This window comes from Syngnathus typhle, linkage group LG12 (genome assembly GCF_033458585.1).
Source record: "Syngnathus typhle isolate RoL2023-S1 ecotype Sweden linkage group LG12, RoL_Styp_1.0, whole genome shotgun sequence".
Taxonomy (NCBI): Eukaryota; Metazoa; Chordata; class Actinopteri; order Syngnathiformes; family Syngnathidae; genus Syngnathus; species Syngnathus typhle.
In genome coordinates, this window is record NC_083749.1 from 3964245 (window position 1) to 3989489 (window position 25245).

General features: G+C 42.6%; 3 protein-coding genes and 1 long non-coding RNA gene across 5 annotated transcripts; 1 reads left to right on the forward strand and 3 right to left on the reverse strand.

Annotated features, from left to right (window-relative positions):
* Positions 1 to 292: 292 nt before the first annotated feature.
* npdc1a (neural proliferation, differentiation and control, 1a) lies at positions 293 to 12799 on the reverse strand. The gene is made up of 9 exons (XM_061292463.1): positions 12463 to 12799; positions 6460 to 6609; positions 2635 to 2748; positions 2342 to 2548; positions 2194 to 2260; positions 2031 to 2121; positions 1863 to 1942; positions 1687 to 1783; positions 293 to 1602 (listed from the first exon to the last, which is right to left on the reverse strand). The coding sequence occupies exons 1-9, from the start codon at positions 12566 to 12568 to the stop codon at positions 1531 to 1533; spliced, it is 984 nt and encodes a 327-aa protein (XP_061148447.1). The 5' UTR covers positions 12569 to 12799; the 3' UTR covers positions 293 to 1530.
* A 932-nt stretch (positions 12800 to 13731) lies between these two features.
* si:ch211-282j22.3 (ER degradation-enhancing alpha-mannosidase-like protein 3) lies at positions 13732 to 20110 on the reverse strand. Its single transcript, XM_061292464.1, has 21 exons — positions 19951 to 20110; positions 19402 to 19636; positions 19277 to 19322; positions 18878 to 18978; positions 18749 to 18788; positions 18569 to 18681; positions 18345 to 18498; positions 18134 to 18268; positions 17895 to 18000; positions 17678 to 17775; positions 17467 to 17592; positions 17315 to 17398; positions 17098 to 17181; positions 16889 to 17013; positions 16535 to 16700; positions 16310 to 16467; positions 16129 to 16240; positions 15860 to 16036; positions 15606 to 15771; positions 15351 to 15542; positions 13732 to 14993 (listed from the first exon to the last, which is right to left on the reverse strand). The coding sequence occupies exons 2-21, from the start codon at positions 19497 to 19499 to the stop codon at positions 14842 to 14844; spliced, it is 2433 nt and encodes an 810-aa protein (XP_061148448.1). The 5' UTR covers positions 19500 to 19636; positions 19951 to 20110; the 3' UTR covers positions 13732 to 14841.
* Positions 20111 to 20349: 239 nt separating this feature from the next.
* On the reverse strand, positions 20350 to 24566 carry LOC133162984 (bone morphogenetic protein 7-like). 2 transcript variants are annotated; one of them, XM_061292469.1, is made up of 6 exons: positions 24439 to 24566; positions 23963 to 24096; positions 23810 to 23887; positions 23490 to 23611; positions 21856 to 23224; positions 20350 to 21437 (listed from the first exon to the last, which is right to left on the reverse strand). In XM_061292469.1, the coding sequence occupies exons 1-5, from the start codon at positions 24546 to 24548 to the stop codon at positions 23081 to 23083; spliced, it is 588 nt and encodes a 195-aa protein (XP_061148453.1). In that variant the 5' UTR covers positions 24549 to 24566; the 3' UTR covers positions 20350 to 21437; positions 21856 to 23080. The 2 variants fall into 2 exon arrangements, with proteins under 2 accessions (XP_061148453.1, XP_061148452.1); XM_061292468.1 differs by having other exon boundaries at positions 23810 to 24096.
* LOC133162986 (uncharacterized) lies at positions 21320 to 25171 on the forward strand. Its single transcript, XR_009716308.1, has 3 exons — positions 21320 to 21458; positions 24486 to 24660; positions 25033 to 25171. It is a non-coding gene; the product is annotated as an uncharacterized LOC133162986 (long non-coding RNA).
* The last annotated feature ends 74 nt before the right edge of the window (positions 25172 to 25245 follow it).

Genomic DNA, 25245 nt, shown 5'->3' on the forward strand with positions numbered 1-25245 from the left:
CGTCTATACCATTTTGCATTGTTTGTTAGCATTCAGCTAAACAGACTGTGGTTGTTGTACACTAAAGTGTAAAACTAAGTTTAGTTGGACTGTAACTCAACCGATAATGGTAATAAAAATCTTTTTTTTTGAAAAAATATTTGCAGTCTGCCCCACCAAAAAAAAAAAAAATCACAACTATATTTTTCTACAATTGCGACGCTTGTCTGACTAGCTCGTTCAATCAAACAAAACAAAAAAACAGATAAACACAAAATGTTAAGTATGCGTCAAACAAAGAGAGTAGTAATACTGCCGTGGTAAAAAGTTTTATTACCGATCCTTGTTCTGCATGTACAAATATCTATAAAAGGTGAACACTTTCACGCTTTTATGTACATTTTTGCAGCAGGAGATTCACTTTGGGACCGACAAGATGACAGAGCGGGACAACACAAGATAGTGAAATTGACCACCGATACATCTATCAATATAGTCTGTCCCCCCCCCTTCAAAAAGAGCCCTACTACCATCTTTCCTACTCTCCACCCCAGGAAAAAAAATCATTCAAATGTCACTTGGACTGTACATTCGTCCTCTATTGACAGGCTGCATAAGCAGGAGGCAGAAGGATTTTTGCATTGCACAATACGCTCAAACCATGCAACAGACATCATCAAGTACTTCATATGTGGATGCGTACATACTGTATAAGTACGTATATAAGTCTATATATACACATATATGTATATATAATAACATATATATGGATATACAGTATGTACATATATATATATATATACACATATATGTATATATAATAACATATATATGGATATACAGTATGTACATATATATATATATATATATATACATATATATATATATATATATATATATATATATATACATATACATATACATATACATATACATATACATATACATATACATATACATATACATATACATATACATATACATATATATATATATATATTTCTAGATCTTAAAATCTTTATGCGCAGCTCATATGATGAAAAATCAAATCAGCAAGGGTGATGCTAAAATTTCAGCAATGGGATGTTAAATATTTCCTGCTAAGAATGTGGTTTAGCCACAAGCTACGCATGACAAAACAGAGAAGTGCACCTGTTTTTCTGCTTATGCGTGTGTGTGTGTGTGTGTGTGTATCTGTGTGTGTGTGTTCCTACATGCTCTTGCTATTTTCTCACAGTCGCAGAAATGACGGAAAGAGATATTGCAACGTAAAGAGTTTAAAATTTAATTTGAGGACAGGACGCTCACAAGCAACAACTCAAGGAGGAGTCTTTGTGTTAAAAGACTTAAAATTCACAAAGAACCCAAAATTACACCAGGGTCATAAAAGCAGGAAGGAGAGAGGCATGGAGAAGGCGAGGGAAGGATTAGTAAAGGGCCACAAGCGAGAGACAATGCAACTTTTTTTTTTTAATCGTCTCGTCTTCTGCCAGTTTTCCTCCGTTTGTCTGCATGCAAGTGTGAGTGTTTGCACGTGTGCGTGTTCAGCATTCACTTTTGATTCCCCTGATAATGCATGGTGGAGTCGTCAAACAGAGGATTTTTCACCTCCATCTCGCCGGTCTGTGGAGGAGAGCGCACATGATTGAGTTTTATTTTTTTGTTGCACCCCCCCCATCAGCATCCACACAATGACTGCATCCTCACCGGAGCAAGTCCAGGACATTCGTACACCGTGAAGTCTCCTGCCTCTTCTTCATCTGAGGTGATCTCCAAGTCCATGTTTTTTTGTTCCGGTTTATGACTGGGGGGGGAAAAAATGATTTCATTATATAATATAACTGAAGACATCAGAAAATAAATAAGGAAAAAAAAATACATACTTCCCAATGGAGAGCATCTGCTGTTTTTGGTGCTGATAGTGGTACATTTGAGCACTTTGTGCGAGAGTTTTATCCCCAATCTACAGACAAGAAGGTGTTATGTGACACGTGTGTTTTTGCAGAAGCCAGGAGAGGAATTGAAACGATAAATGAGAGTGTGTCACGTACCGATTTACCAGCACCAGTGGCGGCGGTCACACCTGCACCCCTGAAGGCGGGATAGTCCACCTTCTGAGCCAGACGTGATTCTTTACGCAACCTGTGGGGGGAGCAGTGCAAGTTAGTAACGCATCAATTAAAGGGAATGAAAAAAATTCACGCGGTGGCTTACTTGACGTAGCAGACAGTCGCCATGATCAATGCTACGGTGCCGATCGCCACGAACAAGGAGATGACAACTGGAAGTAGAAAAAGATTTGACATATAGCATTAGCGACACAGATTTTTCTTCAGCGACGCCATCCAGGAATGAAACTCACTGATGATGATCTTGTCGTCCCTGTGAGCGTTCTGGACGAGCGGGCCGCGTCGACCGTCCCCTCGGGTGGGTTGGGGAGTGGACGCGTTGCTGAGACGGGACCCTGCAGCGGTGCCGTTTCGGGTTTGGGCGGACGAGCCATCTCGGCCCAGTTGCCCCTGTTCGGAGGCGGCCATCTTGATTCCGCTTTTGGCTGAGAGGACGGCGACTGAAGGTGATGGAGGAACACGGGACGGTGATGTCAGAAAATCAAGAATGAAAACAAATGTAGCCAACGGATATCAAAGTTCTTACCGGGAGGTTTCAAATGTGTTTTGGGTGCTTCGATCGCAGACACTTCCTGTTTTTCAATGTATGAGTGGATGAAATCGATCTCTTCATCCAAGTCTGGGTACAATGGCGCTTTCGCTAAAAGACAAGATTTGAATAAGTTGAAGCTAAAAGACAACATGACAAGACAACGCCCGCGCGACTTTAAGCTAGTTCACTATTGACGATGATGTGACCCGCCGGCAAGAAGATCATATATATTATTGGCAGGTTTATGTTATAATCCCCAATGTCCTTCGACCAAATCAAAGCGACAAGACGAGGCGTGTGCCTGTGGGTCTTGTCTTATTTGTTTGTTGACTGGTGGGAAGCAGGAGACAATACGAAACTGATGTTAACAGCCCTTTAGGCCAGACAGTTAGCCACATTCCTGCGGTACAGGACGGGTCTCCAGGGCAACCAGATCCCAGCATATACATGCGTGTGTGTGTGGCCGGGGGAGGAAGCACAGCAGGGGGCAGGAGCAATCAGCAAAAACCTGGCTCAGTAAATGTGCTACGTTGACAATAGAGACCGAAGCGGAGCTAATGGTGGCGATCAAAGTGTTCCTGCTATAAAGTCACCCTGCAATATATCATATTCTCAATGTTGCAGAACGTTAAATCCTAAGAAAAAAAAAAAAAAAACAGGAGAGGATCTTCAATTTGGGCATTGTGCCGTTACCCCGTAAACATATCATTACATTAATGATTACAGTATCACTTTCTCCCCCTGTAGAGGGTCAACCATCTGGCTGAGCTAATGTGTACGCTGTGACACACCGGCACTTTCACCGCCGGCTTTGTTCCAGCCCGACCCCCCTTCGCCATTTAGCGCACATCGCGGCAGGTGTCTGCAGAGGCGGGATACGCCATCTGTACCTAGCAGGTGGCTGGGTGCTCCGTGGGTGCTCACTTGATTGGAATGCAGAGTTAGCCACGTCAAGTACGATGACCCCGTTTGGAATTTGGAAAGAAACTGTCAGATGCTCAGGGGATCGCGAGATGAAATGTGCAGTAAGTGAATATGTGGTCCCATATTTAATCCAGGGTGGATTATTAACATAAAAAAGTTGTGATTGCGCGTAGGACACACGCTACTTGAGTACGCACACTTCCGGTCACGTAAGATCGTTTTGTCACCAGGTTGATAATGAGCCCCCCCGAGACTGGCCTATAGGGGGGAAGAGGGGGTGGGGGGGTCCGTTGGCTATTACAAACAAACAGTAAACGTCTCAACAGGAGAGCCACTGACACGCATGTGTGCTGTTATCTTTTCCCACTCAAAAAACACTCACTTCCACCTGTATTGCCTCTTAAATTCTCCTGTATTTGCTATAGCAATAAATGGAAGAAAAAATAAATAAATTAGTTTACCGACTTGAAGTGGTTTGAAATACCTCAAATTCCGTTGTTTTTAGAATACATTTGAAAATATACGTATTTTCAACAAATGAGTCTTTCAAAACAAATTATACTGTCATTAAAATTCTAGAACAAAACTTTTTTTTAAAGGGAATGATTGAGAAAAAAATGCCATTATGCACGTATGCACTGTCACTATGTGAACTCTGCTGCCGTCTTGTGGACACACAGGAGAACAGACGTAGTCAAAGAGCAGGAAAAAAAAAAACAGGGCAGTACTACTGTGAAGACATCTCTAATAATTGGCGTGCTCTTTTCAGACGCTTTTAATGAAAGGTCGACAAATGGTCAATGGGAAAGATAAGGAGATAAAAAAGGTCACAGACTTGTATGTTAACTTCATTAGCTTTTACCAAAGGGAGGGACTACTGATAAGGCCTTACAGGAAATCGTCACTAAATTCTCCTTTTTTCCTTCTTTCTTTTTTTTTATAATCATCAAGAAAAACAAAACAAAATATCGATCAATTTCATCTCTGTGGCGCTCATTCGGTGGATGTAACACAGCCACATGTCATCAATTTAGAATCTGAACTCAACTTAACACATATGTGTGAGGGAAGGGTGTTAAAGGTCAACTGCGAGGATGTGATGCGGACGAGCCCTGCCTTTGGCACATCCTGTACACCTTCACTGTCTACACAGAATAAAAAAAACAACCAAGGCTGGGAGGCATGGTTTACTGATGGAAGGCCACTCCTAAATGTCAAATAACGCTTTGGTTTACCTTTTGTTAAGTGCTGTCCTACCTGGCCACACAGAACACCAAACAAAAATGGCAACAGAAGAACTCATTAATATAGGGACTCAATTATTATTATTATTATAACCTCCATGTTAAGGGAAACTGCTAGCTTACTTTTGCTGCTTTAACGTGTTTAGCTTTTTAGTTACGTAACCTGTTGCACCTCCCTGAAAGTCCTCTAGCGCCCCCCCAAGGAGAAAAAAAAACTAATGAATCACAATTAACGGGGCTTATCAAGTTACATTGAAATGAAAAAAAATAATGAAAGCTGTCGCATGATTTTTATTTGATTTGACAGTCAGTGTAAAGCATATTTGTAGAGTAAATTATGATGGATGCATTACATCACGATCTGTTCCCGTGGATTAGTGTTTGTTGCGGAAGCAGAAATACGTGTCATTCGAGAGTGTTACGTAAACCATACGAAAACCCGTTCTAATTTTCCGACACATGAAAAAAACGCTGGCATTTATACAGAGGCAGACATTTTATCTAAAGTTGCCGCCAACAAATTGAGCCAAGTTTCTACTGTACGCTCCCCCGCCGCAGAGCCATCTGAATTATTAATCCTCAAGCACGCACACACAGACCTTTACGAGAACAACATACACAGACACACGCAAGTGATAGGTGACGCGTTTCGATTTCTGCAATTTACACCCATTGGGAGAAAAAGATTTATTTCTGCAGTCTGGCTCTTTTCGAAAACGACATTAGATTTAATCGAGTGAGAGCGAGATCTACGACATTGAAAGCGATTTAAGTCGCCAGAGTGCGGGGGCGGCTCACGTGTTTGCTGCAGCAGCAGCAGCAGCAGGGCCAGATTAAAAAATAAATAAATAAATCCTCACGAGGATCACATCACACTGCGCCATATTTGTCAGAAACATGGATGATGGGCGAACGGCGTCACGGGGATGCAGAGAGGAGAGAAGAGGAGATACACGAGACGGTGACAAACCGAGGGAATAAAGCCATCAAGCCAAGATGGATACGCTAGAAGGGGGGAGAGGCCAAAATCAATCGGCGATCGAACGGGAGACAGCTAGGCTGAGAGGAAGGGAGCCGTGTGCAGCCACGGAAGAAGACACAGCGGCAAAGGAAGAAAACAACTTATTATTTAGCTTGGCTAAAAATATTTGCTAATTAATACGACATTAGCCGAGTCGCAGCGAATTCGTCATTTGCCGTTTCTGTGACGCCTTAAGAGTCTGGCTAAAAAGGAAAGTAGTAATTGCTTTCAAAATGGCTGCTGTGAAAAAGAATGGATATTAAAATCTAAACTGCATATATACGGTACATAGAAGAAGATAAATTGGATACGGACAAATATTTATTCAAGCCATTGGTCTTTGTATACTCGTCTAGCTTCTGCGCTAATGAGGTTTGTTTTAAGGTGTGTCTGCCTGAGACGACTGGAGCTCAGCAAAGTTCCTTCCTTGAAAATCTTAGAACTGAGAAACGGGAAAGCTCTGCATGTAAGTGAAGTTGGGATAGCAGACATCGCGGGCCTGGCTTGGTGAGTGCCGTGTGCGCCAAAGAATGGGCGTGGTCGGCTGTTTCAGGTTAACTAGCTAACCGTTAGCCAGTCTAAAATTGCCCATGCTAGCATTTTATTCCGTGTTTTTTTTTGTTTTCATACCATGTTGATGATATCTCCTTTTGGTCACGCAGCGACCCGTCTCGTCCTCCACCAGCGGAGCGAGGCAGGAGCCACAGGTGGTGAATCCGGGTCGGCACAGGTGGCGTCCCTCTTTGGCACAGTCGATGTGGTGAGGGCACGTTCTGCCGGCTGAGGGAAACACGGACAAAAAGTGACACACAATTATTCAATTAACAAGGTCAGGTATAAGCTGATACATCTCAAGATGAAGATATGAGATGAAGATGGAGGATTGTCCTTGGGATGAATCATTCAAGTCTTCCAATCCGTTCTCCTCGACTTGGCTGATATTTATGTAAGGGGAGCGTATTAGTCACGATTCGAGATGGCTGTAGGAGAGATTCAAGTGACCTCCATGGCAACAAGGCTTGCGATACGAGGGAAGATACGAGATATCAAAGGAGCAGATGCGCCGAAGTGGGGGGTTGCGGTGGTGAGATGGAGCCAACGCACAAGAGCCATGCCTTTTGTTTATTAGCCGGGCTAATTTAGCCCTTCCGTCGATTGATTAGTATCCGCTTGAGAGCAATTACCTTTTCCAAGGAGGTTATGTTTTCATTGGAGCAGGTGTAACTCTGGAGCTGCTAACCGCTAGCCGCTCTTTCTGATCGATTGTTTTGTTTTTTTAATCTTCTGCACCCCGCCAGTTCGGTTTTGTATAAGCAGTCAACAGATGAAAAATATTTATAGCTTTTGGTTAAACACCTGGAAGCGACGTGTCAATGTTCTCACTCGCTTTTGCTTTGCGGGCGTAAAAGACTCATGTTCAGCCTCTTATTCCTCATTAGCACTTTGATTAACGTCTCAATTATTTTAGCCTGCATCATCTATCATGTTTAATTTTATCCCTTGTGGCTTACTTCCTGCTGCTGAGAGGTTTGTCTTCACTTGTCCCTGTTGATTTCCTTCAACGACGTGACCTCTTAAAGAAACGAGTACAAATAGAAACGCTGATAAAAACAGATAAAGAATAGATGTTCTCGAGCTTGTCGCATCGAGTACGAGGATCCAAACGCTGGGGATGAGTCATACTGCTATTTTTGGGTGTGTTTTAACTTCTAATCAAGCTGGTTAAAAAAAAAATATATATAAGTTGGCTGACACTGCAGATGAAGAACTGGAAGAATGATCCGAATGTTGTGGTTCCTATCCAGATGAATCGCAAAGTGGAGTTTTTAGAACCTTTGTGCATCCACGACATCACTGTCCTGCTCTCTGGACAGCCGCACCGGGTCATTACGGACGCCGCAACGGCGGCACTTAAAGGTTGAAAAGAAGCTTTCATCCCTCAGGCTGTTCAAACCACAAACACTCAACAAGATAAACAACATCGACCTAGCATCAATTTAACAACAAAACATCTTCAAAGATGAAAATAAAAAAGCTCTTAGTAGAACAAACTTCCATTTCCATAGTGTGGAATCTATTTTTTTTTTGCTTCAACACCTGCAAGGTTGTAATGAAGCGGTTTTAATCTCAGCGCTGCCAGTCAGCAGTTCGCGTAGGTTAATGTGAAGGAACATATTACAGTCACGTGCGTGCAGGTAATTTATTCTTCACACAAACGCAAAGCAAGCATACGTGTGCAAAGACTGACTGCACATGCATCGCTACGGGGGAGGAAGGTGGGGAAGATGGTGAGAGATTGAAGGCGGTGAAAAGGCCAGTGAGTGTGAAAATCTGCAAAGCGGAGTGCCAGGAAAATCTGCATCTTGTGCTCTGCATGTATGCAAAAAAAAAAAAACACTTTCACACAGCCTGGTTAAAAAAATAAATAAATAAATGACTTCATTACATGCAAGAGGTTTGTTTTCGAGTTGAGTTGGGGTTAAGAGCCTGGCAAATGGAGGAAACTCGACAAAAAAAAAAAAAACACAAGGACGCCATTCCGCAGCATGATGTCTGATTACGATAGTGTAAAAAAAAACACATTATGTAACGCTCGCTCCAGAGTCCTTGTTGAAAGAGAGCGAAATGACTACTTCTACATCTGCCGCTGTTGCCCGGCTTCACCCGAAACACGACATTATATTTTTGTCCGGCACATCAAATGCAGGCCATGCTAGGGCAGGAAATAAGCTGAGTGGGTCGCATACACCTATTGTGCAGATTTCCTGACACACTCACTGATGGCATCCAGGAAATGAGTCCTCATCAAGTGTAAAGCGCTCTCGTAGGCAGGCCGCGCTTGATTTGTGCACGCGCCGTTTATTTCCCACGAGCGTACAAAACGGGAGCACGCTTGGCAAAACTCGTACGCCTTTAATTCTCCCCAGGGAGCTCGTTACGATAAGCATTGAAAGACGGCGTGCCATAATACCTCTATCGTCTGAATAATATATGACATTTGGTGTACACCAAGGATCTGTATTAAGCACATTAATGTTTTTTATTGCAAATTGAAATGCAAAATGAGCATAGTTTCAGATTTTTTTTTATTTCCGTGGGAGTGATTTACATTTCGGAGATTTCGTCACTATTATGACCCCTTCAAAAGTGATGTGCCCTAAAAAAAAGCAAGTTTCACGCCTCGTCGTGTTCAACCACATAGCGGAAAATGTTGCCTAATCGCCCCAGAAAGCATCCTCCTCCTCTCAGAAATGGCTTCCGAAGAATGTGACAACCATCGCGGAAAATGAACGTCTTATCTACGTCGGTTCGCCGATGCTGCGTCGGCACCGCTTTCCCGTGCTGCTTCAATGAATCGCGCAAAATGCAAGGCACGGACGCTCTTGGTAGAAAACGGGCGTGACTTTCCATTTATTTAACCGACACGTGACATAAAAAAACGGTTTGCTTTAAAACCGGAGGAAAATAAATGAACCCTGAAATTCATTGAAGTGAGTGATTTGTCGTTACTGTCATGTCGTTTATTATGTCAGACAAGTGTAACCATTGCACAGGGGATAATTACTGTGTCATTATCATTAGAGTGAAGCAAAGCAAAAGCAGCAGAGGCAGCAAACACCCCCCACCATCTTCCACCCACCCACCCACCGCAGCAGACAGAACAAAGGGCTTACACAATGGCGGCGTGGAGGTGGCCTTGATTTATTCCATTCTATTTCCACGACTTGTGGGCCAGATGATGCAACAAGCTGATTAATTTGCTTGCCACCTCTCACGAGTGGGAATCTCACGATTTGATATCACTTTCTTTTTTTTTTTTTGCTGTGACGATGACGATCGGGGAAGGGTGTAGCTATTGATTGCTTGGATTGATTTGTTGATTAATTACAGGGAGCAAACGGGGGGAAGAATTGAGTTTACTGTCGGTGGTTTTTGTTTACACAGTTGGCTAAGAATACGTTGGGTGACCTAGTTCATATCAAGACTTCATTCTTCTTATATAAAACTGATTTTACAGATTTATTATCAGAAATGATTTGTTTTTTATCTCCATATGGTGAATGTTTTCATTGGTGTTTTAGATACACAGGTTGCTTGTGAGAGAAAATACTTTTTTTTTCTTCTTCTAATGCTAACGAGTGACTATACAAAAGGTGGGCGACAGCTTTATTGATGATTTTTTTGGGGGCTATTTGTTTTTTTTATAGCCACCAGTCTGCTTTCTAAAAGCAATCGTCTGTGATGTCAAAAATAGACCGGCAGTCTCGGCATGTGCACTGTGAGCCGTCAACACTTGGCAGGATGGTGTCACGAAAATATTTTAAGTTGCAATGACAATGACATTATTGTTGGAATGTGGTGTCGTGGAAAAAATTAATCCTCAACATAGTTTAACAAGTTCAAAGTGGTACAATTAGGGGGACTTGGGCTCACCCTAGTGGTAAGCAAAAGAATGACAGCACAGTTCAGTTGTATTTCACTTTTGAATACAATTTTCCTATATTTATGCGCAATGCTAATGCATGATGTTACAGTGACTTGCAATATTATTTTCATAAACATCATTGGTCATGATGTTCAGTTTTTATTTTTTGACTGACTGATCTACACCATTTGGTGACATCATGACTTTCTCATGGCCAAACACACTTTGATGGGTAGAAACTAGAAAGCAAGGTGAGGGATAAAGAAGTGGGATTAATGGGAATCCTTGGCTCGCCCACCATTTTTTTTTTTTCCTTTAGACTTCTCAGTTGCAACACCACAATGAGGCAGATCAATAGTATTGATGAGTATTTCCTGCTTGCTTTTAGCCATGGGTACTGATCTGTCGGTAATCCCTCACACATTTAGTGTGATTTGGAAATCTGTAGAGATAGTGTGAAAATAATGAGTTAAAAAAAAATGGGACGATAATTCTGGGTCAAATCTGCGATACTATTAACTAGCAATTAGGCGGCAGCTGGGTTAATATGACCGCTATGATTGTAAATTCATATTTTCTGGAGAGCCCGCAGCGCACATGGCTATTTTTTTTTTTTTTTTTTTTTAAACGTAGCACTAAATCTCTATAAACACAAAAGAAGTGACTCATTCGGAGGCCGTAATCGACTCAGTGGTCTTCATGTCCCCGAGCGACACAGTTTAAGTGGCTTTCCACCTGACTGTTCTCGTCTGCCATTCACCACTAAATCGCAGACGACTAATTCTGCCACGGGGCAGAAGATGAGATAAAACCACATCATCGGCACATTTGCTATGAATCTATGACACATAGGGGGCATCGTGAATGCGTATTCTCAATGGAAGGAGTCATTTGCAACAAAAAAAAAACCCTCCATACAACTAATTAGCTATTAATCGCCTACTGTAACCTTCATTATTGTGCGTTTATGCCCAAAGTTGATTTTATGACTCATACCATTTGCGTAAAGTGCTAATCTGTATGTGTCACGTCAATTTATACTAGCGTTATTTAGGCTAGCTATGATTACAGATTAGCCTCAAGTGTTTGTTTGTGTTGAATTTACCGGTAAATCCAGAAGAGATTAAGTGCAATATCACTTTATAATTCATGATGACGTGTCATGCAATGCATTTCACAATTGCTTGTTTCACAGGAAAACACATCTGCCGGTAAAGCATCGGTGACCATCGCATTTGGTAAAATCATTGAAAATGGATGAAATATTTTGCGTCACAACCTTCGGGTAGACGTTGATACGTTTGAATAAATACAAAGGTGCCGATTCACATTGATGTAAACGTGTTCTTTCTGTGCAGGGAGGGAGCAGGTGGAGCTCGAGAGATGACGTCGGACTGTCCAGCTGTTGCAGCTCTCACATGGTTATCGTGTTGAACGAGTTAGGAGCAGATTATCTGGCATCGGCGCCATCAGTTACAAACCAGCTCAAGTATACTGCAGTGGGCAATATAAAGCCCCGGAAGGGCACTTGAGCAGGCCTGCCATGCAATTCTAAAAGCTGCAAGGAGATAGGGATCTGTTTATTTTGATGCCATGAAACTGTCACATTAGATGGTCGAGGGAAAAAAATTAAAATAATACAGTCAAGCATCACCAATTTTTCACGTTTGCCACTTTTAAAATACATACACAAGTATATAAAGTTTTGATCTTTTAAGGAGCATGAATTTTTAATTGTTAATTGCGCACATGCTAGATGGATGGTGTTGATGCTTTATGATCTTTATTTTTATGATATGAAACACTGTCGACATAATAATTGAGTTGTAATTTCGTTTTAGACTTACTTGAGGAAATGCTAACACGGAAAGAAACGATGACTTGTCAATACTTGTTGCGTTTTTCCACCTGCTCACTCAACCGGCATTAAAAAAAGGAAAACGGAAAGCGACCACGTCGACAACGCAGAGATGTGCGGACAAGAAAATAGTAGCTTTGGGTTCATGTTTTTTGTGTGGCCTTTTAATCGTCTCCATTTTGACGCAAAGCTGTCAGCCTGACAGGTGCCAGGAGGTTCGTCCATTAAAGATGCCCCCAGATGACGCACGTCGACGCGACAAATTGGTTTAAAAATTAAATAAATAAAAACACCGTCCACGAATGAAGTGGATGTTTTTCACAAAAACGTGTCGGTAAATGCTTCTTACCTGGCAGGCTTGCAGCAGCGCGAAAGACGCAGAGCACGACCGCGGCAAGGAGCAACGTCGAGGCCCGGCGTTGGCGTTCGCTCCGCGGGCTGGAGAGCAGCAGCATCGTCGCGGGTGCTGGAGGTGGTAGTCTTGTCGGGAACGGAGAACCGCGGACGGGAATTTCGTTGTCATTCCCCCATCCTTTGTGGGGATTGATGTCGCTGTGTAGTTCGTTTTGAGGAGCTCTCTTCGGGGCTAGGGGGGAAGCGATGGGGCAGGTAGTCGATCCTGCTCTCAGTGCACGGTAATCCGCGACAGTGCTAAAGATAGCGGGGCTTCAGGGGAGGAAAGGAAGGGGGCGGGAGGGGGGAGTGTGAGGTTGGCTGCTTGTTTATGACGTTTAGGAGTGATGCCTTCAGGCCCTCCTGAGAAATTACTAACGCGTTACCTGCCCACGTAGTTGACATACGGAAGAATGCGCACCAAACACCACCAAACAAAATATATTAAAAAAACCAAAATCGGCCGCAGCAAGTAAAATGTTAAAATAAAACTATATTTCATGGATTTGTTAATTCTAAATCAACCCTGTTACAATGATGTATCTAGTGGAATAGAATTTGAATGGACTGCCTCTTAGGTTATATATTTTCGAATGACAACTAATTTTAAAGAGTGTCAGATTCAGGAAAGGTAAAAATAACATGGAATATCAATGTATGTTAAAGGCAAAAATAACATGGAATATCAATGTATGTTTTGTATATTTCTGTTGTTTCTAGTAATTTCGACCGTTTCTCAGCCCCTGAAGGCAGCAGTTTGCGGGGCACGCATACGAGGAAACAAGTGTAGCAAACGGAAACGTGATGACGTCTCAAACCGGTTGGATAACATCATCATCATAATTGTAATTGCTGTGTGTTTACCCTTTGCCTGAAGAGGCCAGAAGGGTGTCTTTATATAATTTATGATAGGCAATTTTGAAATTCTACATTGCATTTTTTTTGTTATGTGAATTGCACTGTCCATGTGCCACATAAATAGTGTATGAATAATGCTTACACATTAAAAAAAAAAAAGGATCCATTATATATTAAGAAACCACAGCAAAATTATATGTCCCATTTCATGGTATAATTCAGCAACCAATTTTTCTTTTTGGCCTTAAGTGATCACTGATCATACAAGGAAGGATAAGACAGAAACAAACCGGTTGCTGTGCCTCATCATCACAAGTCAAATTCATGAGTGACACAGCAGATATTCTGCATAAATGAGAGGGGAAAAGGAATTATATTTTTTTTATTATGCTTTTGTTCTGAGACAGGGGCCTTTTATCTTTTTTTTTTTTTTGGGCGGGGCACATTTCAGCCACTCATGGCGTGACAGCTTCGGAAACTGACGACTGCCGTACAAAAACAGGAAAATACAATTGAAAATTCATATCCTATCCATTTCTGTGTGAACAGCAGTCCTGAGGTATAAATGTCCAAGTCCCCTACTTCATAAACTCAAAAATAGGGTGCATTCAATCATTAGGATGAGTGAACAAAAAATTGAAAATGAGCAGCATGATGGAAAGGTTTCACTGTGCAAACAAAGGGGGGGAAAAAAACAGCTGTATGGTCTAAGTCGTGTGATTTTCTTTTCTTTTTCTTCATATTCTAGCATCAAGAACTATCTTATAGTAACTCATCCGTACTTTAACGCAAATCATTTCAAGTCCTATAAATATTGCACACTTTGAAACTGGCACAATAACGTTGTTGCCTGAAAATACAAGACTGTTTCTTCCTTTCTTGGAATGTGACAAAGTGAAGACAGAATTCTGGCTATATTGTCTTAACATAGAAGTTGAGACTGAAATCTTGTGCATTGTGATGAAAAAAAAAAATATCCCAACGCACCCATTCTCAACTGCAGAAAATAAAATATTCATACCCTAATTCCCTGAAGTTGCATACAAACTCAAATCATCTCCTCACGTATTGAATCGTTCACATTGCAGCTATTCATTCCTTATCATTAACCCTCGAGTAAAAAGGTGCACATCTAGATTAAAAACTTTTTTTTTTTCTACCTTACATGAATCCTCCCAAAAGGTGAGGTATCGTGTTAAGTCCGAGTCAGTCGTAGGTGCCGACCAAAAGCGACGCAGGAGGTTCAATCAGGCAGCAACAAGCTCAGAATATTAAAACTATGAGAACAGCTTATGCCCGGAGTGACCTACTTTAGTCTCATCTCAAAACAGAGGATTAAAGCTCCATTTTCACTGTGGGCGTGCGGCCGTTGGCTCTCCGAAGCTTGTGCGGTCACGGTTTTGTGTTCTTACACATGAACCTGCAAGGCTCGTATTCACACCATATAGTGCAACGTAAGCTACTCGGGATGTTCATCTCATTTGAGATCCTCACTTTCATCGAGAAGCACCGCCAGCGTGGTCTTGCTGGATTCAGATTCATCCTCCTCCTCTTCCTCTTCCTCCTCCTGTAGGTCCTCCTCTTCGGAAAGTCTGAGTTTAATGTTGAGAACTGGTTTGTCTGTTTTACCTGGACAGAGAAACAACACAAATACATTATTTAGTACATGATTGGATGATTAGTTACAATAAAAGTCCTATAAAAATAATTTTCAAAAGGAAGGCAGCCCCTTCCTTATCCAAATAGTATAAATTACAGGAATATTTTTAACATCATTTAAAAAAAAAAAAAAAACCTCCAAAGTTTAAAGGCAGCAATTGTTATTGACTGTTGTTTGTGATCAAACAATTCAAGAATTGTCCTCGTAATATAAATAGCTGAATGGGAGCAAACCGAGCGATACTTCCAGCGCCACACTCAGTTGAATACTGACAAACTGGCTCGTCTTGTTTTCTGGGATTTTCTTTTCTTTCCCTTTGGTCTCACCGTGGCCCAGCTGCCTCTCTTGAGGCAGCAGCAGCACGTCGACATTTTGATGTTCCTGCAGGGCCGCGGCCAGCACGGCGCCCTCGCGACCGAACAGGAAAACCAGCGGCAAGGCGATGTCGTCGGTGGGGCCGCCGTCGCCGACCATTTGGAAGAGCGGCGTTTCCTCGCTGTTGCTTCCCTCCCTGTGGTCTAAGCGACAAGACAAAAGCTTCAGGGGAAGGAACTTTGAAGTGCCGAGGTTGTGACACTCACCGATGAAGATGACTCCTATGGCGCCCGCCTCCTGCAGCCAGCGTGCTTTAGCGCCAAACATGCAGTCGCCGCGCAGCGCCAGGGCGATGTGGCCTTTCAGCTCAGCCGGATTCTCGAGTGGGCCGCATGCTGTGTAAGGGGACGCCTTCGCTACGCTGCCCTTCACCTGCCACGTAGGAGTATGTCCAAAAAGAAAAACAGTGGTTGTAAAAAGTGATAGTCAACAAAGTATGGTTGTGCCATGGGAAACTTACACCGTGCTCTCGCTTGGTCAGGTCCATCCCAAACTTGGCCGGGCCCGCCGTTAGCACGGTCCTCCCCAGAAACGGAGGGGATATAAGCTGCACCACGTGAGGCACCACTTCCTCCTCCTCCTCAAACGTTTGTCTCACCTCAGCTACAAGTTTCATCCGGTAGACTCCTTTATGCTCCTTAACGAATGGAAAAGTGGATTTGTGCTTCAGTTTTTTTTTCCATATCGTCGTTTAAGTGCGCAGACAAAACAAAATAACACATGACGTACTTTTCCGCTGTCTCCTGTACTGAAATCATTCAGCGGCATGAGGGAAATGCCCATTCTTTTTAGGAACTCCACTGGCTCGATGCCACTATCATGAAATGGTAATTCAATTTGTCTGTACGGTAAAAAGAAGAAAAAAAATCACAATAGAAACGGCCTGAAATTCACAAATAAAATGTGGCACCTGATAGGTGAATGATGGACAGCTCGCCCAACCCCCGTCAGGTACTTGTAGCCGTCCCGGATGCTTTTGGCAAACGAAGGGTTGTTTGGGAACAACGTGTCCATGCTCGGGCAAGTGTGTGTGAAGAGATCTTCTTTGTAGGCCTCAGCATCGGTTTCCTTAGACAACAAAAATGAGTGTCGACACGCAATCGGGTTCCAACACAAACAATAGAAACAAACTGACTGTTTTGTTGCCTAGACAAGATGGCTGTGTAGTGGATAGAGACACGGGCAGAAGGTGGGCCTCTGTGGTGAAGATGTAGTTGTCGATGTCGATGGGAAGCTGCGTCTTCTCCGTGAACAGCAGGTATAAGTATTTGAACATCTCTGCCAGGAAGAACGAGTCCATCCTACGGACAAAACAGAAACCTTTGGACTAACGTCGTGGCTAGGTATACAAAAAATATTTCCTATCATGTGACTAAGCTGTCACAAGATGGCAGCAGATGACAATGTTTGTAAATAGTGAGTCATTTTATGTCGAATTTCTTGCTTTTACCTGCGGACCAAAGCTTTCCCGATAAGGAAGGGCTAGTACCTGTCTTCGTGCGTCCCCGTGCGGACATCTTGCACAGCAGCAAACCCACAAGGCACTCGGGCATAAGCGTTGAGTTTTTCCACGATGGACTGGCCCACTCTGAGGTAATAGGGGTCGCCGGTGGCCTGCACGAGAGGTCCTTTTACCATCAGTGGTTCAAAGTGTTCTTTGAAATGAAATGTAAATGTGTTCTATTGAATTTTAGTCACCTTGTAGAGGTAGTAGGTGCTTTCTGCAAACTCTGGTCTCAGGAGGTGTTGGCCCCAGTGAACTCGGAATTCTGTGGTGAAAGCCTACAGCAAAAAAGTGACAATAACTCGACTGCAAAATGGAATTAAACAGACTCTAACATGCATTAAATTACATTTAAAGTAAAATAAATAAATGATAAAATACAAAATCCAACCAATTAATTTATATTTTGACCTCTGGAAGAAATTTGTGCTGTTTGGTGACCTGGTAGAGCATCTCATGGGTTTCAATGGCCGGTTTCAGATCTCCTCTCAAGACCTGAGCGTGAAGATACGAAGAGCTGCTGATGTTTCGACAGCGGTGAATCGTGAACAATAAGGACAAACCTGTAAGCCGGGGAAAAACGCCAGCAGCGAGTCCATCCAGCTCCGCACGCTCACCGTCGGGTTGTGCATGTGCACGTTAAGCAGCAGGGGAGGCTGACTGATGTACTTCATAATGGCACTGTAGTGCTGTGCAGGGGAAAAGACATAACACTGAAAATGGGAACTTTACTCGAAAAAGAGATTGGACCGAAAATTACAAAGCAGGACCTACAATGTTAAACCTTTCCAGAAAAACGTCATCTCCCAGAAGAATGTAGGCCTTCATTAAGTATTCATAATACGAGTCGATGCCAGCACCGACTCCGCTGTCTGCAAACAAAACGCACATGAATAAGTATCTGGACGCAAGTTTTTTTTTTTTTTTGGATGAATGTAATCATGTTATCACTTATCAACGGTTCAATATATCGAATTTCACATTTCCTCACCCCGTCTGACCCATTCTCCATTGTGGATATTGATGACAGTCCCCACCAGGTCACTTCCTTTCTGCCGCCTCTCCCAGAGGACATCCAGAGCTCTTCGGGCATATTCCTATAAAACAACAAGAAGTATTTCAAAACATAAGAGAGAATTTAAAGAAGTTATCTGTTTGCCTTTGGGAGGCATGGTCAAGTATTTGACATCATTTTGTTTCCTAGCTCCATGACAGTTTTTTGGAAAGTACCTCAAACACAGACTCTCCTGACAGTCTGCTCAGGGCCGCAAATTCCAGGATCATCGTTCCCGCGCAAGCTGTGCACGTGTCCGACTCTGTGCCCGTACGGGAAAGTGGGTTCTGGACACCGTAACGCAGATTCACCTGGACACAACGATGAGTCACATGACTTAGCCGTGAGGTGCTGTCAACTAAAAAATAAAATTTGGATGTGGAGTACCTTGGGGTAAGGAAGGCCACTTGAGGTGTTGAAGGCAGGTAGTAATCGATGGCCGAGCTCCGTCGCCATGTTGAGGAGCTCATCTTCATACCACTGCATCCTCCCCCCTCGCTGACGGAGCAGGTCAGCCATTACATGGGCCCCTAAAAGGCCCCTGGAATAATTCAGTCAAGTCAGGGAAAGTGTGATTCTTTGTGGTCTTGTTTTGTACTGCGTGTAAATACCCCAAAACTCTGATGTTGGTCTCAAACACCGATACCACCACGTCATTGTCCAGGCGTACATCCTGCACCGCTTTCCTCACGCCATCTTCAAACTCATCCAGCTTGTTTAATACCTGCTCACAAATGCGAGTGAAGCCTATTTTCGGGAGGCTAAAGAGGGCAAAGAAAGCGAGCACTCACCACCAGGGTATCGAGCGTGTCGATCAGTGTAAGCGAGAACCTGTAAAAGGGGAAGGGGGAAGGTTACGACCTCATCCTAGCTTACAATTTCTGTTGTTAATTATTATAACCCAAATGTTGCGTACGTACTTCCCCAAAGATTCGTCAATGTCGCCTCGGTTAGGCTCCTGGCCTCGGACTCTCCCTTTGCAGCTTAGGGGCATCAGCTCGTCGGCCGGATAGGCGTATTTCTGGAACGCGGGAGAAAATATGGAACGGGTGTTAATCTACAAAAACCCTTTGGTCATGTAATCAGTTAGTTGACTCAAAAACGGCTTTTTACTCCTGTCACTCACACCGATAAGCACGACAGTTGCTTGTTTAATTTCAAATTCTGCTTTTAGCAGGCATGAGTGATGTCAGTCAAATTTATTTGTACAGCACGCAATCACAAAAGAGTCTCAGATGATTAAAAGGAGACTTTACGTCGCTTTTCTTTCATCTACAACCGTTTCAAAGAAAAACCGGAAATGAGTGATTTCTACTTACCATGTAACTTCCATAAGCATGATCAAACATCTCAACTATTCGATCCCTGGAAAAAAAAGAGAATGTGGGTCGATAAAACAAGCCGCTATCTCCAAACTTTTGTAAGCACATTATGAGTCTCTGACCTGATTGTGTTCATCTCCTCTGTTGTCATGTGTTGGCTCTCTTGACATCTCACCCAGTCAACAAGACTGACAATCAGGAAGATTTGAAACCAACACATCTTCGTTGATTTAGCTGCACATTAGTGGCGAGAACATCAATGGATGTTGGTTTTCTCTCTCCCCCGCATTATTATTGCGACCTGGATCATGTGGTCATGTTGAGGTCACCCCACGTGAAGGGTCGTTCAGATGGCAGCTATATAAACAATGGAAGCTAGAATAAGCTAATCCGATAGCCGACTAGCCCACAAAAACACAAGCGGATGACACAAGCCAGTCTGATAAAACGTAATTGTGAGAACGTCTTAAAAAAAGAACTAGACTGTAAAAAAAAGAAAAAAACTAACATTCACAAGCCACGTATGAGCGTTGCTAAGCTAACAAGTAGCATTCTCAGTAGTCAGTCCATTAGCAATGCTAGCGTGGAAGCTAGGCGTAGCATGGGGAAGTACAGCGTCAAAATAATGTCTGTCTCGCCGTAAAACAAAATCTGTGTGTGGGGGGTCTTACAGGCGAACGGCCGGGGACACGTCGCCAGGAAATACCCCGGCCATACCGTCCCCTGACGTCCTGTTGCGAGCTGTCAAAAGGCATCCAGGAGGCAGTCCTCAGTACTATGCAGGGAACGCCATTAGCTTGTAGGCTTGATGACGTCATATATGCTAATTACCTTAGGCTTCTGTGACGAAAACATGGGGAAAAAAAGGGTTCTCAAATAAATCAAATGCTGTGAATTTACATTTGCAGAATGTCTGAATGCTCAAATTAATATGTTATTATTCATAATTTGAATGAAAGTGTACTGAGCATTATTGTAATTGCATTTGATTCATGTTATTGTTGTTTTTTTGCGTGTTCCTTATTTGATTTTTGCATCACATTGATCTTGAATGGTGGTTCAATCAATCATTCAGATTTTTTTGTTTTATTAGCACTTTTCATACTGTACAAAAAATGTAGTACAAACATAAGTGACAAAGTCACTGTACTGATTTAACCAAAAGAGGGCAGTGTTACGTAATTTCTGGATTTTGACTGACCTTGGCAAACCAAGCAAACTATTCCTCTGAGATTTTCTTTCATTTCTAATACAAACACAACAGATATCTTTGCTCATCTACCCATCCATTCATCCATTATCTGACCCGCTTCATCCTCGAGAGGGTCACATTTGTAGTATAGAAATTATTTTATGAATTAAATTTTAATTCATACAATAATTTCTATTATTAATAAACCACCAAATTTAATTATTAAAATGTAGATTTCTTATAAACTAGCAAGCAAGTCTGCACTGAAAAATCTCTACAAACGTGGGTAATAGACTGTATTGTAAGTCTATTAAATATTATATTTTGCACTTTTGTTATTGCAGAGAAAACACCCAGACACACACGCACACACACACACGCAAACACACACACACAAATACAAATATTATTAAAGTGTGCTGTTTTTGTCAGGGTTATGTAATGTGCCATTAGATAATACGCTGTTGCGTGCTGTTACATTGTATTGATGTTTTCTTTAATTGTGACACCATCGTTGTGCTATGAAGAGGTGGATTCATTCAGATAAATTCCCACTGAAGGCCACCAAATGCATCGCCCACCTCTGGTATATTAGCAGCATGACTGGACAACCTGACTGGGAGTGTCCCTCATCTCATATCAGAGTTGGATTCCTCTGCCAGAACGTGACCAGGTAGGGCGGACACTTAAAGGCCGGGACATCCTGTTGGCCGACCACCTCCACACAGAACGAGTCGACCCTCCTGCCCGGGCCGAAGTGGTCGCTGACGTCGTAGCGGAGTCCACAGGCTTCCGGGATGGTGATGGGAGTAGTGTGCTCTTGCAGAGGGTTAGCCTGCCATCTCACCTCTGCGGGCTCTGGGGTAACGTCCGACGTGTGGATGGGCAACACCACGAAGGCTTGTTGGAAGCTCTCACCACTGTTGCACTTGATATTGGTTGACCAGCAATATTCTCCAAGGGCTCCTGGGATGAGAGATGGTTGAGGTGAGAAAATGCTGCAGAATTCCACAATTCTTTATGTATTTATTTATGTATTTATTTATGTATTTATTTATGTATTTATGTATTTATGTATTTATGTATTTATGTATTTATGTATTTATGTATTTATTTATTTATTTATTTATTATCTTTATTTTATTCAATTAAAAAAAAGCAAGCTAAAAGTCTATACAAAAAACAACACAAAACAGAACAGTCACTCATCTCTATTTATTTATTTATTTATTTATTTATGTATTTATTTATTCTTTATCTTTATTTTATTCAATAAAAATTAAAAAGAAAAAAATGCAAGCTAAAAGTCTATACAAAAAAAAACAACCCAAAACAGAACAGTCACTCATCTCTAAGCTCTTTCCCCGCCAACATAAACGCTTACCCTCAATGGAGTCTTGCATCCGTATATTATGCTTATCCTCCATCTGCAATTTCCTGGCGAACGTCTTCTCCGTGCACTCCATCAAGCAATCCGTCAGTTGTGGCAAGACGCTTGGGAGCGGTCGCAACAGCGTTTCCTTGCCTGAGCACTCGATCGCGCGTGAAGCCAGAAGAACCGAGGACAGCACGCAGAAAGACGCCCACGTGGCCAAATATGGCGTCATTATTCCCTTTGCAATGAGTCAGGACAACTCGGGCCTGTCTTCTCGCAGGGTTCGTCGGAGTTGAAATAGGGAAGGCTTTTCCACACGCAAATACTGCAAGATCCTGAAGTGCGCAACAAGTTGCTCTTCCCCTCGGGAGCGACCGATTTCCTGGAGTATGACGCCAACATTCATTCCTTGGCTATATTCCTTCCCCCTGAAATTGCACATCAAACTGTTTGGCAGGCGTGAAAGCTTTGCAGAAACTTCTATTAATAAACCACAAAGGCTGCGCAAACATGAGAAGCTCATTCCGATAGTCTTTATTAAACACGAAAATGCTACCAGTGAATCGTGAACTCATGCATGATTAAGTTGAGGTGCTATGAATACATAAACATGCGCCTTAATTATACGATTAGAAGTGGAGGCTGTCTCTATAAATAAAAATAAAAAATAGACAAAATAAATGCATTTCATTGGACAATATTGATCAAACAAAGCACGCCTTCTTATAATTAAAAAAAAAAAAAAAAAGACTTCCCTTGCACGTCTGCACATGAAGCCAACACATTTTCTTTTGTATGGAAATTGTTAAGGGTTCACATGCCCGAACAGACTTCTTCCTACAAAAGAGGAAAAAATTGTTGAGCAGAGACAAGGCGAATAATTTGGCTCCCGGACGTTTGCACATTTTTGGAGGGAACATTCCGTACCTTAGAGCGGCTTTTAAAACGCTGCCCCCCCCGACATCAAGGAGACTTAACCGAGGATCAAATGTTAGGCAATAAATCCGGTCTGTCAAGTGAGTGTCCTTGTGTGGTCATTTCTCGCCGAAAAACATGCATGAAGTGTTATGGTGCTTGTAGAAAACGAAATGCAGAACTTCTCGGAAGCTTTTCGTGGTTCGTGGTAACTGCTCCCCAAAATGGGTCAGTTTTGTGAGGTTGTTTGCTAAATTGATGATTAATTTCTTGTCAAAAGGATTTTTTACAGTGCGATAGCGAATACAGGTGACAATTGTTACTCTTGGGAAGGCTGCAGGGCGGCCAGGCATCCGCAGCGACGGGTCAGGTGCATGGAGGTGATGACCATGGTGTTCCACTCGTCCCGGTACATGACGGGCATCGGGTTCTGGGCGATGGGCTGGCAACATGGCGCCTGAACCTACAGAAATAAACAGGAGGGTTGAGGAATTTGATGCACCATGATTTTGGTTGATTCATTTTGGCAAACTACTTGTGCATTCATTTGAGATTGGGAAGCGCCGAGACTTGCAGCGCTCCAATGTTGATGTTGGCAACACCTTGGCTTATCTATTTGCAGCTGCCTTAGTTTTTCAAAACACTCAAAGGGTGTGGATTGTGGGAGCAAAAAAAAAAAAACGAACAGACAGCCAGAAGGCAGCAAATCAAACTATGGCAAACACCACCTCCAAATCATCACGTTGGGTGGCAGTGGGCTGGGGCCTGCATGACGCGCTGTGGCCACAAGGGGCGCAGTGCACCAAGGTCACACGCTCGGGATAGATCATCCAATTGTCCCAGCCAAGATCTAAGGAAAAACATGACACAAATTAACACAATGAGGTGCTTTTATCTAAGTTTTACCCCACTGTTTATGTTTAAATATCTGTTAGCGTTTTTTTGTTAGCATTAAACTAGAGGTTGTAGTTTGTTATTCTTTATAAATATCGACTCTCTCTTAAAAAAAAAAAAAATGGAGCAAATCCATTTTTACGTGAGTATGTACCTGACATTAAAACCTCTGAGGTCCTGGAGCAGCACCCTGAGGTGTCTCCACCATCATCAGAGGAGGAGTTGGAAGAAGCTACAGAAATAGGGAAGAAATTGGGCGTGAAACTTTCTGGGATTAAGTTTGTCAACATGTCAAGTCGCGTTTGACCTTCCAGAGCCTTGAGCCGTTCAGCAGTTCCACTCCACTGCTCTTTGGCGCCCTCTGGCAGCCGCGGCTCGGTCTGCAGGTTGAGAGCAGCCAAGAGCTCTTTGCGGAGGGACTGCAGGGACAAACCACGGCACCTGCACACAAACAGAATCAGGAACTTCAGAATCTTTTGGGTGGAAAAGTTTAAGACACAATTAATCTGAAATTGACAGGATTCTCAAATTGAATCTTCACAAAACATATACAATAAAAAAATGCAATAAACTACTGAATATAAATCACAAAAAAAAAGGCAAATGAAAATATTAAAGCTAAAATATACGATTCAAACTTTAAAATTAATCTATACGATATAAATGAATAGAAATACTAATAAAATGTACATATTAATGAAATTATAAATACATATTCAGACATGGTGGCGATACAAATATAAACATCGCACGACGAGTGTTCAAATAGAAAATGTCGCCTACCTGCTGTCGGAGTCTAGCGGTATGGCATCTTCTTGCCCTGTCTGCAGGACAAACGCAATCACCACAGAGGAGCACATCAGTGCCATCACAGTGATGAAGGCAAAGGACATCTCGGATCTCTGGATGGACGAGCGGCGGCGGGCAAACTTGACAAACGGTGGTGGCTTCTTGCGATGGCAGGTGTCGGGGTGGGAGTGACCAGACGGGCGGATGCTGCTCAAGGTATCGGTTGTCGGGGCCTGGGAAATGTGGCTTTTTATCTGCCTATAACCATGCTTGGCCTTGGGATGCTTAACATTGTTGCACTGTCCCCCTTGTCTGTGTGAAAAGAGAACATGAAGGATGAGCCAGCACACACGCTGACTAAGAGGAATTTAAGGTGTAAAACCACCCACAGACTTAAAAAAAATAAAAATAAATCACGCCATTTGTGTCAAACTCAAGGCCTCGGGGCCAGACATTTAAGTGACCCCACTCTGGAAAATAAAGTGTGTCTGGACAAATAGATTCAAATCAACATCACATTGCAGTACAACACATTTTTTTCTGCTTCCTTTCCGTCAAAGACTCTGGCAATGTTATTGCCCTCTGCAGATGACACTCAAGGACGGCGTGTGAAGGGAAGAAACAGAGAACCTGGCAATAAGATGATATGCGGAAATCTGACAACATGGAGAGCCAACAGGAATAAAGCAGGATAAAAAAAAAAAAAAATCTGGTGACAAGAGCCAAAAATACAGCCACATATCACGTTAGCCTGGAGGGATATCGGCATCACGCGCTAATAAAGATGTAGCCACCGTGCGG

What these genes read in the sequence shown, in the direction of transcription:
- npdc1a (XM_061292463.1), bottom strand. Translation starts at nt 12,568, where the DNA reads ATGCTGCTGCTCTCCAGCCCGCGGAGCGAACGCCAACGCCGGGCCTCG. An exon ending in AAGGAGATATCATCAACATG is followed by an intron (nt 2,749 to 6,459) that starts GTATGAAAACAA and finishes CTTGTCTTTTAG; the next exon opens with CGAAAGCGCCATTGTACCCA. An exon ending in AATGTCCTGGACTTGCTCCG is followed by an intron (nt 1,603 to 1,686) that starts GTGAGGATGCAG and finishes TCTCCTCCACAG; the next exon opens with ACCGGCGAGATGGAGGTGAA.
- si:ch211-282j22.3 (XM_061292464.1), bottom strand. Translation starts at nt 19,499, where the DNA reads ATGTGTTGGTTTCAAATCTTCCTGATTGTCAGTCTTGTTGACTGGGTG. An exon ending in ACCAACATCAGAGTTTTGGG is followed by an intron (nt 18,499 to 18,568) that starts GTATTTACACGC and finishes GAATTATTCCAG; the next exon opens with GGGCCTTTTAGGGGCCCATG. An exon ending in CATAGGAGTCATCTTCATCG is followed by an intron (nt 15,543 to 15,605) that starts GTGAGTGTCACA and finishes CTTGTCGCTTAG; the next exon opens with ACCACAGGGAGGGAAGCAAC.
- LOC133162984 (XM_061292468.1), bottom strand. Translation starts at nt 24,548, where the DNA reads ATGTCCTTTGCCTTCATCACTGTGATGGCACTGATGTGCTCCTCTGTG. An exon ending in CCGCTAGACTCCGACAGCAG is followed by an intron (nt 24,097 to 24,438) that starts GTAGGCGACATT and finishes GTTTGTGTGCAG; the next exon opens with GTGCCGTGGTTTGTCCCTGC. An exon ending in CCCAACGTGATGATTTGGAG is followed by an intron (nt 23,225 to 23,489) that starts GTGGTGTTTGCC and finishes TTATTTCTGTAG; the next exon opens with GTTCAGGCGCCATGTTGCCA.